Source organism: Macrobrachium rosenbergii, chromosome 12 (genome assembly GCF_040412425.1).
Source record: "Macrobrachium rosenbergii isolate ZJJX-2024 chromosome 12, ASM4041242v1, whole genome shotgun sequence".
NCBI classification, from domain to species: Eukaryota; Metazoa; Arthropoda; class Malacostraca; order Decapoda; family Palaemonidae; genus Macrobrachium; species Macrobrachium rosenbergii.
This window is the reverse complement of record NC_089752.1, coordinates 13,987,024-14,002,964: the sequence shown is the minus strand read 5'-3', so window position 1 is coordinate 14,002,964 and position 15,941 is coordinate 13,987,024. Positions and strand designations below refer to the sequence as shown.

Sequence of the window (15,941 nt, the reverse complement as noted above, 5' to 3'; positions counted from 1 at the left end):
CGGTTACCATAATTTTTTGTTTATCTGGTCTTGAATGGATGACCTATAAAGCACCCTGTCCCAGTGCCGTAAACTTTCAAATTTATCTCTGAAATGCTGTTCATTTTTGTGTACTTTCTCTTATATGTCTATTATTATCTTTTCGTTCTTGTTTTATCCTTTCTATTTTTCTCCTTTCTATATACACATTTCAAATAATATATACTTCTAAATACTAAATATTTTTTTTATTTCAACATTCCTCTATATACTATATTCTAAATATTATATATTTTTATACGCTTTCTAAATAATAATTAAGATACTAAAAATGAAGTTCATTTTCAAAGATGTTGAAGAGAAGACATCCAGAACTTCCGTTTACGCCTGCGCTTGAAGTATGTTTGTGAGCCTATTTCCAGTTTGAGTCTTAGTTTGCCATCTGATCGCTCCTAGTCTGGAATGGCATCAGTCTTCTGGATTTAAGTCACTTAAAACTCTCATTTCTTTACTTAGGCAGTTTTAGTGATATAATAAGTTCATTCTTATTAGAAATGTTTTCTCCATATCGACGTTGGGCGTCCTTTTGCGGCTATGAATATAAAGGTGTGGCGTTCAGGTCGCCGGCAAAAGTTGAGTACAAAGGTGAAAGTTCAAGACGAGGACGAACGCTATCTTTCGATCTAACTATATAGTACACACACACACACTCACACATGCACAGATAAACACACACTGACCTCTCACATATATATATTACAATATATATATATATATATATATATATATATATATATATATATATATATATATATATATATATATATATATATATATATATATATATATATATATATATATTTATTATATGGTTTCATAACTTGAGAAACATGCTAAGCGCCATTACCTAAAAATTGAGTAAATTTCAAAAGAAAAGAAAATGAACGTCTTTATTTGAGGCTTTACGACTTCACATATTTTTATAAACTAAAGCTAATTTTATTTAAATTACGAACATATAACAGTTTTTGAAAAATGTTGATTAATTTTGGGATATTTAAAAAAATGTGAAGGTATGTCTTTTGTTTTGCTTCAATCCCCCCATTTAGCCTATGCACTGAAATATGTTTCAAGTTTTCTTATTTTAAAAAATCCCGAAGATATTATTTTTAATGTTACCTTTTGTTGTTTTACAATGAGTATGGTATTAAAAGAAAATTTACTTCAAAGCCCCCACACCAACTTTTCGTCTTAAAAAATCAAGAATTTTCCTAAAATAGTCGGACATATTTCATAAAAGCAATATATATTAATAAAAATGCCATGAGTACATTATTCATAATCGCCACAAACCTGTGAATAATGATTAAAGGTCAAGGTAATGGTGATTAATGCAAAAATAATGCCCATATTTCCAATAAATTTATACTGTCACATTAATAAACAGAAACAAATAGGAAGCTAAGACTAATTCTTACAAACTAGTGTATAATGATCAATGATGAGGATACCGGTGATTAACGAATAAAAAATACTCATTAATGGACGAAGAGGCATGCAGTAATGAATAATGGGAAAAATAATTTTAGGCTACTCACCTAAATTTCAGCAATCCTTGTCTTGCCTATTATTTTTGGGCAGCAGTAGTTGTATTAATCCATACACAGGCTACGGCCATCAACAAGGAGTGGAGGAGGCCAGCGATGTTGAAAAAACTATATATGCCACAATTTGCGTTCGTCGTACGCTGACATGAAGACAAGAACATGGTATGGTCTACTGTGACCATGGCAACTGAAACCCAGTCTTCGTCTGTGTCTAGCAGTCTTCACAACATTGGAAGGCTGATATTTTTTTACTACGTATCTTTTGTTCTGGTTCAAGGTCAGAGAAATCTGTTCCAGCCTGCCTTCCATCAATAAGAGCTTTCGTAAGATGCTAGCAGGTATTGCGGCATTCTACACAGGACGAACACCCATATTAAAATGGTTACTGAAAATCTCATCTCCTTATAATATTTTACCTTGACACGGCGACTTCAGGCTAGCTGACAGCCATCCACTCGAGCTATTTTTCGAACAGTGCCCAGAGGCTAAGAGGGAGGAACTCCAAATATTGCCGGTTCGGAGTGTGGTGGTTACAACAAACTGAGAGGTTGTATGTATCCATGAACACAATCTTGAACGGCCTCCGTTATTTTCCTGGTGTTGGGGTTCATGCCCCACAGGTCCTTTACTGTTGCTCCTCCCCCCTCTGATAGCTTTCCCATAGCAATTTGGGTTCTCATTGCGGTTATTGCATGAACAAAGAGGAAGGCAGTCTTACTGATTGTCATTTCCTTCCTTACGCTGTCGGCAAGTTGTGGTCCCCCCATTGACCAGTATGCCCTGAAGATCATAATAATCGCTTCATACCCAACTTTGGAACTAAACTTGTTCTTGCAATAGCAAAGGGGACTGACCTTCTTGGCTGGAACAGTTTTCTTGGTACCAGTCTTCTTAACAAAGCTTCGAGAAGGGCTGGTCAACTTTTTTTTGTCCTTCAGCAACATTAGCAGCCCTAATCATTTTTTCTTCTTTCTTGCTGAATTCAGCTTCATCAATACACGGTTGGGAACCACTGCTGGTCGTGGTACTAGTAATATCACTGTTATGGGGTTGCACATACTCGTCATCTGCGGTGTCACTGTCATTAGGCTGTAATCACAGTAGCCAGCCTTCCATTTACCTTTTCCTTCTCTGTATTGTTACCAAAATCTATTGCCGACGAAGGTTCGTAAGCATCAGCTATCACCATCAGAACAGGAACGTCATCCAAATCAGCTTTATCCTCAAGTTAGCCTAGATTGGTAGCTTCTAGCCTAGGTCCTAGAGGCTACCAACACACGAGAGTTATTTTCCCATACTATCCGGGGCCTTATCACATATTTCCATAAAATCTACATTATCTAAAGCAATTTAGATCGCCCGATGATTACCAATACCGTCGCTGATAGCGAATAAATTGAAACTACGTAGTCTTCTAAGCGGTGCTAATCCATCACGCCACAATAACAAAAACGCTGATTGGCTGGTCTGCCGCTAGGCGGATGACTTATTTCCCAGGGTAAAGAAAATTCCTTATAACGGCTCACCCGAAACATGGTAAGTAGATTAGTTGGCCCAAAATTCCTCATAAAACCTCTCGAAGCACAAGGTGAGCTGTCTCTCGAGGGGGGGAAAAATTGCTCTTTGCATTAAGAATGATCTACGACCACAATGGACGCGGCCCAAGCATAATTCTTTATTCCAAATTTTTCTCGAATGTTTCCAAGGAGCGGATTCCCGTTCTAACATTCAGTTTCGTTGAAAATGAAGCATAACATGCTTCTGGGTTGATGGACGGATATATATATATATATATATATATATATATATATATATATATATATATATATATATATATATATATATATATATATATATATATATATATATATATATATGTGTGAGGTCATTAATATTTTTTTGTAAAATCTATCCGTTGGAAGCGCACCGTAATACCAAACTCAGATTTAAACAAGAAAAATTAAAAGAAAGAAGAGCGGGACTTTACCCGTTAGGAAGCAACAGAACTACTTAAGGGAAGAAAGGACATATGAATCCGGTAAACACAATCAACAGACCAGGTGGACTGAGGTGAAAAGAGAAGAGTAGTCAGTTATTTCTTTCCTCCTCAAACACTGTAACCAAGGCAGAAAGCCGCGAACGAGAACTTTTCAACAGAGTTTAAGCTGTTTTTGAAGCCACCTAGTGCTTACCAACATGACGTCATTCCCCTCATTTTTTTTATTGAGCACCCATCCAGCAAAAGGGTATTTGATTTGATTTATGATTGTTTGGTCTGTTGACCTGGCACTATAACCGTTAGGTAATTCAGCACCATAATACGTATATGGGAATTACTATAAAAACATAATTTTTAAAAATAATAAATCAGTATTAAAAAAAACTAACATTGCTGCAACTAAATATAAAACATTCTAATATCCTTAATGTATTCCAGTACATTATTGACATTAATGTCATCATTTAACATTTGTTCTATTGCCCTTGAGATATTGCGTCACTTCTGTCCTCAACAAATTTGGAACAATTCAGCAGGTGTGGTCCACGGTACCAGCAAAGGACATAAAAGCCAATATATAGAAAAATAACATTTTATTATCATTGGGATACATATTTCCCGCAAAAAACTTATAATCTATATAACTCTGAAGTAAACCTTCATCTGCCAAGGACATTATTCTAAAATATTATTCTGGAGGTTATACCTCAAGGAACCTGAAGATTAACAATGGTTTCATATTTCAAAGGTAGATAAATCTAATCACTTATAAAATCATGGATGATACTGGCATTCACAGCAATAATATATACATGTATACATACACTTAGCGCAATATGCATGTATTATTACTTTAGGTTACACACGCATGTTTAAAAATGACTAAACACCGTATATTCTCAAACAGGTTTTTTGAGTATTTCTGCTTTGTCAGGAAATAACTCTATACATATATATATATATATATATATATATATATATATATATATATATATATATATATATATATATATATATTTAATATTTGGCTACCCTACTCATATCATGATATGCTGACTTATTACAATTACAGACAAAACAACTGACCATCTGTCAAAAAGTACTAAATCTACTTGCAACTCACCTAAGACTTACAACAACTAGGATATATACGTATATAGAAATTATATGCTTAGGAAAAATACTGGATTAACAATATCTAACTAATATTTTGATATCTTCTAATGTGGCTGGAACTCGAGTGTACTTTGAGAAACCTGGTCAACAGGTTTTCAGGTGACAGTTCCTTTGCATGTGAAATATCTACATTTGTTGGCTGAATGTAATACAGTGGCTATTTAGGAAACAGTAAAATACGTCCCTTCTAATAGAAAATTCCTACTAGAATTTTTCACAGAATATGTAAATTTCCCGTACGATAATCTTGAAAAGATTTTTACAAAGAGTTAGGTCTGTAAATACTTTGTCTCACAGCAGTTTGTAAAAAAGGACCTTAAACATATTTCATCTGAATCCAGTGATACTAGATAAGTTTTCTAATTTCGGTCAAACCGCATTTTTACAAAAGATAAACTAATCCGAGTCCACTATCCTGTAAGATCTATTTTTAACATGAGCTCTTCTATTTGATCTTTGCCTGTATTTTTTTTTATTTCACTCTTTTTCTAAAGCATATCACAAAAAAACGTGGCTTCATTTATTGGTGCAATTTAAGAGAAAGTTTCCACTTTAGATTTGACCGGTCCCTGATATAAGAGGATGTTCTCTCTTCATGTTGCCCCAATTTTAAGACATCTCAAAAAATTATTCCTAAACCTCCCAGCTATGTCTGAATTTATGACCGTACGCAGGCTTGTGAAATTTATACCTTTCTTGGAGCATCTTCACAATTCTGCTGAAATATGAAGGTACTGTCTGTTCTCAGAGTTTTTTCAACATTATTCCACTGTCACTGGCATAACAGTTGTGGCAGATTTAAAGGCTATAACAGAAAACTCATTAACACAACAACATGAACCCAAAAAACAGGATCAGCGAAAACCTTTGTACTATAATATCTAGCGATAAATAAAAATATACAGAAAAAATTCAGTAGAAAATATATGCTTTCCATAAAGAGGATATAAGATACAGGTAAATAACAATAAATGAAGTGACAGATTGCCTTTTCACATATATTATTGTCTTTTATGACTACCCGAATGTTGTTGATTTTCTTTTTTTTTTATTTTCTTAGAAAGAGATTTTTTTTTGTGTCAGAAAGTTTCTGTAACCTACAGTTAAACTAACTGTCAGGAGACATGCTTCCTAAACTAGAAGTCTAAAGAAAGAAGGATAACTTACATCAGCATATTGATTAATATAACTTTGAAAGGCAAACTACGTCGCACAGTCATGCAAGCTGCACAGGTGAATCAAAAGCACCTGGACCTAAAATCCTCTCTATGATTTGTATCACTACGTCACATTCGTCCCTCATTATACACAACAACGACAACAAGCGTCTGGTGTAGTCGCAATATTTGGCCAACTCGTCCCTCTCGAGAGCCTTCGCGGAATGTGCACATCATGCCAGCTCTGGTTTGACTTCTTCTTCCGACCGAGGGAGGAAAGGAATGCCCCTCCTGAGGCAGCTGTCTTCGATGAGCCCGGCGACGCGGGGATGACCGAAACTACGGGCGTCATCCAAGGGCGTTCTGTCCCACCGATCCTGTAAAATGGATGGGCTATACTTAGAACACAAGAAATAAAAGCTCGGCCGATGGCAGTGTTTCACAAGTGTTACTAGACCACGATATTGCAACAAGAAGAGTTTGAGTTCTGGTAAGCAGAAAAATTTGAAGATGAATGTTGACGGCAGAAATATTTTGAGGGTAAATTGAAGTAGGATGAGGAAGAAAAAATGTGAATTTATAATTTTCATAACTTAGTGAGCTTTCAAGTACCCGATGCACACAGTCAGATGTTCGTGGACAAAATGATTAATGTAGATGCAGATTTATGCTAAACATACTTTTTTGTGCAGCTCTGATATCTGAAAGTGTTACAAGAAATTAAAGTATGAATGATGTTAAGCATACAGTCTTGCAAAAAGTAAACATTCTCATTTTCTTTCAAGGCCAATGTGGTTTGAAACAACTAACACCCAAGGACTTACTAGTAACGTGGGAATTCGAAAGGGTGTTAAGGATACTAACCTTGGGAAGTGGTGCAACTTGGCAGTTCCTCAGGAGGTACTCGACGATGTTGTAGTGCCCTTCGGAAGCGGCAACGTGAAGGGCAGTCCTCCCGTCGTAGTCCTTAGCCTCCATGTCTGTTCCGGAGAGAGAGTGCCTGGAAGAGACAGACCACATGGTAACCTTTATTAACCTTTCATGTATATGTCTATTGTATCAATATATTACTTGTCTTTTTGGGATATTTCAGTATTTCTATTTTGAGGTTTCTTTTACGTCATACGATAATTTGTGATTTATTTTCATTAACTTTCTAGCGTTTTTAGTAATATTTATTTCAACAATTATTGCGATTTTATCTTTTTCTTGACATCATATTGTTGACTCTTCTTCAATGATCTTGTATTTGTTTCGCCATGTATCAATACATTTTTCGATCTTTTATATCCTTTCAATGGGAAAATAAAAGATACGAAAAATCAATAAACGGCTTTCATTTATTTCTGAGTTTTTGTTGTTTGTCTTTAAAGGGGCTATCTTATATGCAAATCGACGCTTCAAATGTAACATTTACTATACACTCGTTGAAGCAGTCATCAGTATACCATTATCATCGTCCTCACTCCAACGATTAGTTACTTTTTTATTATCAATATACTCATTTCCCTTAAATATCTGGCAAGAAACAGTCTTATATTTCTTTGAAACGGACTGACTTGCTTATAGGTACTGAAATTCATTCGCTAAGGAAATAGGGGCTAGCTTCGTCTAACTGTTTCATAGCAACATGAGAGAAGAAAAATATGGGAACACAAAGGAATGCGAGAAATACCTTCTCAGAGCAGAGAGGTCGCCAGCGGCGGCGGAGAACAACAGGTCGAAGAGAATCTGGGCTTTGGACTCTGCTCTGGCCATCCTAGGATCTGTCTTGGTCGAGATGTGACCCCTTAGGTTGTCGAAATTGTGGAATGTGAACCTTGATACCAGTTCCTGTTGAGAAGGGAAAAATAGGTAAGCATAAACGTATATGGATATAAGCATACAAAAATACATACATATATTAACCTCCTTCCTTGGAGATTCAAACTGCCGACCAATGAAGCAGCAGGTAGACGTTTAGCCCATTCAGCTACCAGACACTGCTGGTGGGGCAGAGTAGGTCAAACAATGCTTAGGGTGCAGCAGAATCCACTATGCTTCCATGCATATATTGTTGCATATCTGGTCCCTCTCCTTTTATTTCCACTGTAGCTAAAAGGACTAAGATTCAGTGTACTATTGTGCAGAAGAATCCACTATGCTTCCATGCATATATTGTTGCATATCTGGTCCCTCTCCTTTTATTTCCAATGTAGCTAAAAGGACTAAGATTCAGTGTACTGTTTTAGTGGTCAGTGGTTTGATTCGCCAAGGAAGGAGGTTATCGTTAGCATCCATTTTCAGGCAACAGTGCTGCTTATACGACACACACACACACATACAAACACACACACACACACACACACACACACACACACACATATATATATATATATATATATATATATATATATATATATATATATATATATATATATATATATATATATATATATATACTAAGGCATAATGGAAGACTCAATATGTTACTGAGGTAAATATATCTATGGAAGTTGATTCTTTTGCTTTTGTTTTATCTCAATATCTGAAAGCGATCGTGGATTTCAGAAACAACCGAGATAAGTCAATCTTTCCATTGTGAACTGAATAATGGAATATTCATATTTGAATCAGAAATCATAGAATTTTGAAGGATCTTATTGTAATTGAGTTTTGTTTTGTTTCACTTTAATTTTAACGTCGCCAAAATTTTGTTACTGTTTGAGAAATTCCTAAAAAACTTGCATGCTTCCTAAGCTTTCCAGAAAAACTTAAAGAATTTGTCCATGAAAAATATCTTCAGAAATTACTAGACTAAATCTAACCAGAATTTAGTAGGAAATTGTTTCAAAAGACCACGGACAATTCCTTGGGGAATACTATTCACACTCCCTGAAATTCATAGGAAATTTAGAAATTCCATACAAGTTTCAAGAGAAATTCATCCAGGAATTCCGAAGAATATCTATGAAAGTGTCCTAAAACGTTACGAGCAAAAATTCTTATAAAAGCCTATAAAAATTACCACTGTAAACTTGGTGAAAGTTTTTAAAAGGTCATTTAAAAACTCCTCAAAAATAGTCAGCGAGACAGGGAGGCCTAACTCACCATACAAAACTGCACACTGCGACAGGAGTTTCCGTTGGAGTCGAGAGGTGGGGACCACAGACAGATGCCCATGGTATTGGGCACAACGACCAGTACGCAGCCCGATACCCCAGACTTTGAAGGTAGACCCACCTGTAATTAAAATATTAAAATATCATACTAATACAATTTTTACTAAATAATGGGCCAATTGTTTTGAACTTTGCCTCTCCTAATATGGCGTGCCCATGTCATACTTATAGTAATTATGATACTGATATTAGTGATACTGCCACTGGTACTGATAGACCACCTGTCATTAAAATATCAAAATCCAGATATATTATAATTTTCATTAAATATCACAGCAACTCTTTTGTGGTTTGCTGACACCGATAACTGAAGTACCTACGTCATACTTATACTGATTATGATACTGATATTGATGATGCTGCCACTGATAGTAATCACACTCACCTTGAAGGCGAACTGTCCCGAATAGTTGTACATGCCGCAGGAGTGCATGAGCGTCAGCGTGTTCCTGACGGCTTCCACCGTCAGCACGGGGTCGCCCGTCAGCGGGTTGATTCCGCCGTTGGCCAAAGTGGCAGCGATAAGGGCGCCGCTGTCGGCTGTGATCTCCAAAGAGCAAAGCTGAAGAAAGGAAAGAGCTGTTAGTTAAGATATTTAAGATACAACTAAGTTGACTTCAAAATTAAGATTAAGATACCATGAAGATCCAGATTAAGATGCCATCAAGATTACGATACCATGAAGATCAAGATTAAGATTAGAATATCATCAAGATTACGATCCCATCAAGATTATAATTAAGATGCCATCAAGATTATGATTAAGATGCCATCAAGATCGATTAAAATACCATCAAGATCAAGATTAAGATATCATTAAGATTAAGATACCATCAAGATTAATATTTGGATACCATTAAGATTAAGATTAATTAAGATGTCATCAAAACTAAGATACAGGCAAGATTAAGGCAACATCAATTTTAAGATTAAGATATCATCAAGTTCAAGATTAAAGATATCATCAAGATCAAGATTAAGGTAGCATCAAGATCAAGATGCCATCAAGATCAAGATTGAGATACCATCAATTTTAAGATTAAGATGTTATCAGGATTAAGAGTCATATCAAGATCAAGATTAAGATACCATCAATTTTAAGATTAAGATGCCATCAGGATGAAGATTCATATACCATTAAGATCAAGATTAAGATACCATCAAAATAAGAACGAGAAAAGGGTAAAAGATATATGAAGAAAAGAGAGGATTTATAAACAAGCAAATATTCCCGCATCCAATGACTCTACCTGGAAGTAGAAATCCAAAGTCTCGTGGAGCCTGGTGTTTTCAGGGAAGCACTTGTTCTCCCTCATGAAGTAGGCCAGGGCGAAGTTCCTGTCAGCACACTCTCTCTCCGACAGGAAGACGGCGTTGTTGAAGCCCAGGTACTCGCCGGCAACGAGCCGTTTGTACAGATTAAATACCTGTAAGGAAATCGTGAATGGGACGTGGTTAAATGAGGCAGACATCATTCTGTTGTTTACAGGTTTGCATACATGTAAGAGCGAGCGCGCGTGCACACGCACATTATAATATAATATATATATATATATATATATATATATATATATATATATATATATATATATATATATATATATATATATACATACACATATGTATATTTATATATATACGTATGTTTTTCCACAACATTTTTCAATTTTGTTATGAAAATAAATTTTGAACAGTTTTTTGAGACAAGGATCAATAGTTTGTCATTATTTTTCGAAGGTATATTGAGATGATTTTGCTGAAATTTTGGGGGGGACGCTAATCTCATTTGCTTTGATTTCTTTCTTTTACTGCAAATATTATCTTAAAATCTATTGCATGGACATATTTACTTTGGAATATAATTAAAACTAATTCATTACATCACTAATGATTATCAACAAAAGAAATCACATTAGTACTCACGTAGTCAAAACGATCAGCAGCTGACAGTTGCGGCTGTGGAAATGAAACGTTCATGATATTAGAAAATGCACAATCAATCCACCTTCATAAATATTAAATGATAAATCTGACATAAAGCTAAATGTAAATGCAGTTCATTATCGGGTGCCTTGTTTAAAATGAACATGACGTTTTATACATAAAACAAATAATGATACATTTGAAATCGTGAACTACAATATATGACCCGATGGACTTTACCAGTTCATTAATATGTTTTCCTTATTATGAACAAAATACATAATAAAACACACAACGTAAATATAACATAATATAACTAATATAATAATAATGATTATATTCGTACTGACTGAGGGTGACAGTTTAAGTATGAAATCAGAAACAGGCACATCAACATTCATTTTCTTATACTTCATCACATTAGACACATGTTCTTTTTAACTCTTGAATCAGATTTGGCCTAATCTTAGCAAGTACTGGTTCCCTTCAGCTAATTATATATATATATATATATATATATATATATATATATATATATATATATATATATATATATATATATATATATATATATATATATATATACTTTTAAAGGATTCCTTAGAATATGATTCATGCATTAGGAAACTTGGTTCGTTATATACTACTGCTGATGAAGAATAAAAAAAAATGAAGACCTGAGGGAAAAGGTGACAAGTAAGAAGAGACTACATGAACAAAATGTGAAATTTAACGAGACAGTGTCGTTGATAAGGTAACAGGAATATCTCTATCCTGCTGAAGTAGTAAGAGGAAGAAGAGGAAGAAGGGCCTATATTTTTACGAAAAATGAAAGCAACGTCGCCTAAAATTTACTTGTTGAGATGCAAGAACTTATTCTCAGATAAATAAGCTGTCAACAGTTCTAATGCATATTGTTTTTCCAGATGATATTAACTTCAATGCAACAGGGTTTTATATTGATATTTCAGATCTCACATTCCTTAAAAAGTCAACTGCGCCGCACATGACATTTTTTTTTAATTCACAATATGAATTAACATGAATCGTAAAGAAAATGGTATGCTTAATTCGCAGACTTCAAGAGGGCTATGGTACCTGCACTGTACATGCAACGAGAACCGGTGTCACACGCATGCGCACAAAGAAATCCACTCTCATGTACACCTAAAGTCTGCTAACATATGTAACGCTTATCTAGAATCACACATAGTCACAGATACGTGACCAATTTTGACTGCTGTTTATGACGCGCTCCATGAAAATGAGAACACGTGGAACCAAATGGCCTTATTTCTCAGCGGTTACTAAATGACAAAAGTTCCCCTCAAAAAGTACACATAAATTAATCACCTTGATCAAAGCTGCCGTCATAATGGCACCAGCGTTTATCATGGGGTTGTGCGGCTTGTCTGAAAATGAAAAGGGAGAAAGCTTAATGATAACAGTTTAAATATTACAATCGTCATTCCATATTGTTCAACTCGTTATTTCAGTATACTGAAGATAATAAACACATTACCACATATATAGCTTTATATACATATGCAAAAATAACTGACTAAAGACTTGGATTCCCTTATAGAGCAAGTCATGTGAAGAGGTGCTTCACTGGGTGTTACAAAGAAGTGGAACTAAGGCATTACAGGGGCAAAATCCGCCAATGATATGAAAGGAGCGTAAGATAAAGATGTGTATTACATAAGATGGTGATTCGAGGGGTATGGGAAGGTAAGGTTGGATTAGTTAGGCTCTGAAGTAGCTTGGTAGGTCGGGTTGGTAAGTTAAGTTTGCCGGCGAGTTAAGTTAGGTTAGGTTACGTGAAATCTCTCATTTCCTCCGTCACTGCCTGTTTATCTGATCAGTAATTATCACTCTGCATTTTTCTGTTATTCATCTCTTAGTCTCCATTACTTCCTAGATTCATTAACTTTATTTCTCATTTATTTACTTTATTTTCCTCATTAACCTAGGCACTGAAAGATTTTTTTAACAATGCGATTAATTTTAATGCGTATGCCTACTGAATTATCATGAAATAACAACATTAAATACGACTGCGATTTAGTAATGGTCATGGTCTCATTATTGTACATTTCTTGTAAATTATTTGGCAAAAATTTCATCAAAATTGTATCGACATGCTACGGTGGATCCTAGCCTATACCTTAAAAAAAACCGTATTGCTGATTTAAAGAAAAATAAAACACGTTAAAAAAAAGTTTACCCTGGGAAACGTTACAGTAAGGGTGCACAACCGGTGGCCCTCATAATTTATCATATAAAGCACCAAATATCACTCTACAGAAAAAGACAATAAAAAATATATATATATATATATATATATATATATATGTGTGTGTGTGTGTGTGTGTGTGTGTGTGTGTGTGTCAAAAATCTCATTACAACAAAACAGGTGAGCAACTGCGTTTTTTTACCCTCAAACGTCTACAAACTATTTATTATATTTTATGTAAAATCTAGTGGCCCTCGATTAGATATATGTTTGATGATGTGGCCCGAGTAGCCCAAAAGGTTGTGCATACCTGACGCAGAGAATGTTCCTTGACAAAATATGAAATAGGAAGGAAAATATTCTGCTTTTTAAATATGAAATGTGAAGGAAAATATTCAGTTTTTTAAATATGAAATACGAAGGAAAATATTCTGTTTTTCAAATATGAAATATGACGGAAAATATTCCGTTTTTTAGACTTGAAATATGAAGGAAAATATTCTGTTTTTTTAAATATGAAATATGAAGGAAAATATTGTTTTTTAAATAAGAAATATGGAGGAAAATATTCTGTTTTTTAAATATGAAGGAAAATATTCAGTTTTTTAGACTTGAAAGATGCATCTGAGGGAGGAAATCAGGTGAACTGAGAGTTGTCTCGTATGGAGGAGGGAAGGATCATGCTGAGATGACTTCTATATGAAAGGATCAGTTAACGAGATAGCACTCCATATTGGTTCCTTCAGACTTTGGGTACTCATATCTCAGCACATCTGCACTTTAAAAGAAAAAGAAAAATGAAAATTTAATTAAAAGGCATGTGAAGTTAAATCCCTATCTTTTTTGTAAATTTAGTTATGGCCTGTTCACTAGGGCTGAATTAATAAAGTTTTTTAACATATATTATCATTACTATTTGAAATGATCAATGGAGTAGGCGATTATGTGAACATTGTTCGAAAATAATTGTTCGAAAACAATTAATCGAAAATCATTTATAAAATTGGATAATTGTTTGAATGAAAATTATTCGAAATGATGATTATCCGAAATTCAAAATTCTTCATTTAAACAAAAATGTAAAAATTAAAAATCAAGTAAACAAATGATAATTATTGGAAATACACATATCTTTATTAAAAAACAATGCAATGATTAAAAAAAATGTCCATATAAAGTTGAGTTATATGCTACTGCACGTAAATACTCAACTACTGAAAAGTACTCGTTACAGGTTGCCATAATTTCTTAAGTCTTTCATTTGCGTCGCGGTATTTCTTGGCGCTCTTGATATTTTGGCAACCTGCTCTTACTTTTGCCATGTGAATTTCTTGCAAGTCCTGTTCTCTTTTAAGAGCGTCTAAGAATTTCCATATTGTGGGATGATGGGATGACACTTGCTGTAAAAAAGCCCTATGCCATCCATCAAGGGCGTTATCCGTTCTGGGTAAACCGGCATTGACTCTGTTGGAGAAATTGATTTCTGGCGATGGAAATTCATTTCTCGTTATAATGTGGTTCGGATTCCACAATAAGCTGTAGGTCCCGTTGCTAGGTAAGCAATTGGTTCTCAGCCACGTAAAATAAATCTAATCCTTCGGGCCAGCCCTAGGAGAGCTATTAATCAGCTCAGTGGTCTGGGTAAACTAAACTAAGGTATACTTAACATTGACTCTCTCAAAGCAAGACCACACACGTATCTCCCACATAGGGCTTCGTCTATGACGTCCTGAAGGACGACCAATTCATACATCTTCGAAATAATCCTGAACAGGACTCACTACTGGAGGGTAATATATATCTGAATCTAATAAAGTCTCAAATGACTCGGTTACTTTATCTACGGCGACGCAAGCTAGGGCTAACAACATTCGAATGCTTCAAGCAAACTCGGAATCGGTATCATAATTTACCTTAAGTCCACAACCGTCAATTTTTCGATACAGGGACTGACTGACCGAGGTGAGAAAGACATCCATAATGCAACGCTGTGTTGAATTCTTCTTAAACAGCGGTTACAGTGGAACTTCAAAATCTGACGTTACGTCGTAACTGAAACACTAGACTTCATATGAGCAAACAACTTTTTATGAGTGTCAACCCTCTTATCTGGAGGTAAGGCATAAACTATCGGAATGGTAAAGTTATTTTTAACAGCATATACTGTACATAATTGTTCAAACAGTTGACGTACAGTTTTATATGTTCCATCCACTGGTAAATGTTCACTTGACGCGGGTATACTCAAATTATTCTGAGTTGAGAAAATGAGCATTATGTCATCGTAAGGGCCTGAATCATATAGCAAAATTTGCTCCCCTTTAGTAGCTTTTGTCTATTCATTAGCGAAAACAATTTCTCCTCTGTGAATGGGATTAGCTAAGCCGACTCTCTCCTTTTGTCTTACATTGGGAATAATCCTTTTTATATAAAAAGAGCTTAGTGATGGTAAAGCTTGCGCTACGCTTTCACTTAATTGCGAGGCAGCAGTAGAAATGACATAATGACGGGGATTATGCGTTTCTTTACCATCTTGTTTTACTCTGTCCATGAAACTACGCACCTGGACGTTTACGGAATCACCAGAATGATTATGTTCACGAAAAACTTAATCACTTCACCGTCATTAGTTATTTGCGCGACTTGTACAATACGATGCAAACTTATTGCACTTCCTATGTATTCTGGCTTCAACTTGCTTAT

General features: G+C 35.0%; 1 protein-coding gene across 26 annotated transcripts in view; it reads right to left on the bottom strand.

Annotated features, from left to right (window-relative positions):
- Positions 1 to 5,377: 5,377 nt before the first annotated feature.
- LOC136844406 (glutaminase liver isoform, mitochondrial-like) overlaps positions 5,378 to 15,941 on the bottom strand; it is a 90,222-nt gene continuing 79,658 nt past the window's right edge. For 25 of the 26 annotated variants that reach the window (XM_067113550.1, XM_067113549.1, XM_067113560.1 and 22 more), the window contains 8 exons: positions 12,356 to 12,414; positions 11,003 to 11,035; positions 10,330 to 10,506; positions 9,465 to 9,641; positions 9,009 to 9,140; positions 7,594 to 7,751; positions 6,783 to 6,918; positions 5,797 to 6,295 (listed from right to left, as the gene is read on the bottom strand). In XM_067113550.1, coding sequence (XP_066969651.1) covers positions 6,152 to 6,295; positions 6,783 to 6,918; positions 7,594 to 7,751; positions 9,009 to 9,140; positions 9,465 to 9,641; positions 10,330 to 10,506; positions 11,003 to 11,035; positions 12,356 to 12,414 — 1,016 coding nt within the window. In that variant the 3' untranslated portion in view covers positions 5,797 to 6,151. Of the gene's footprint in view, positions 6,296 to 6,782; positions 6,919 to 7,593; positions 7,752 to 9,008; positions 9,141 to 9,464; positions 9,642 to 10,329; positions 10,507 to 11,002; positions 11,036 to 12,355; positions 12,415 to 15,941 lie in introns of all 26 variants that reach the window. The other variant, XM_067113568.1, reaches the window with a different exon arrangement.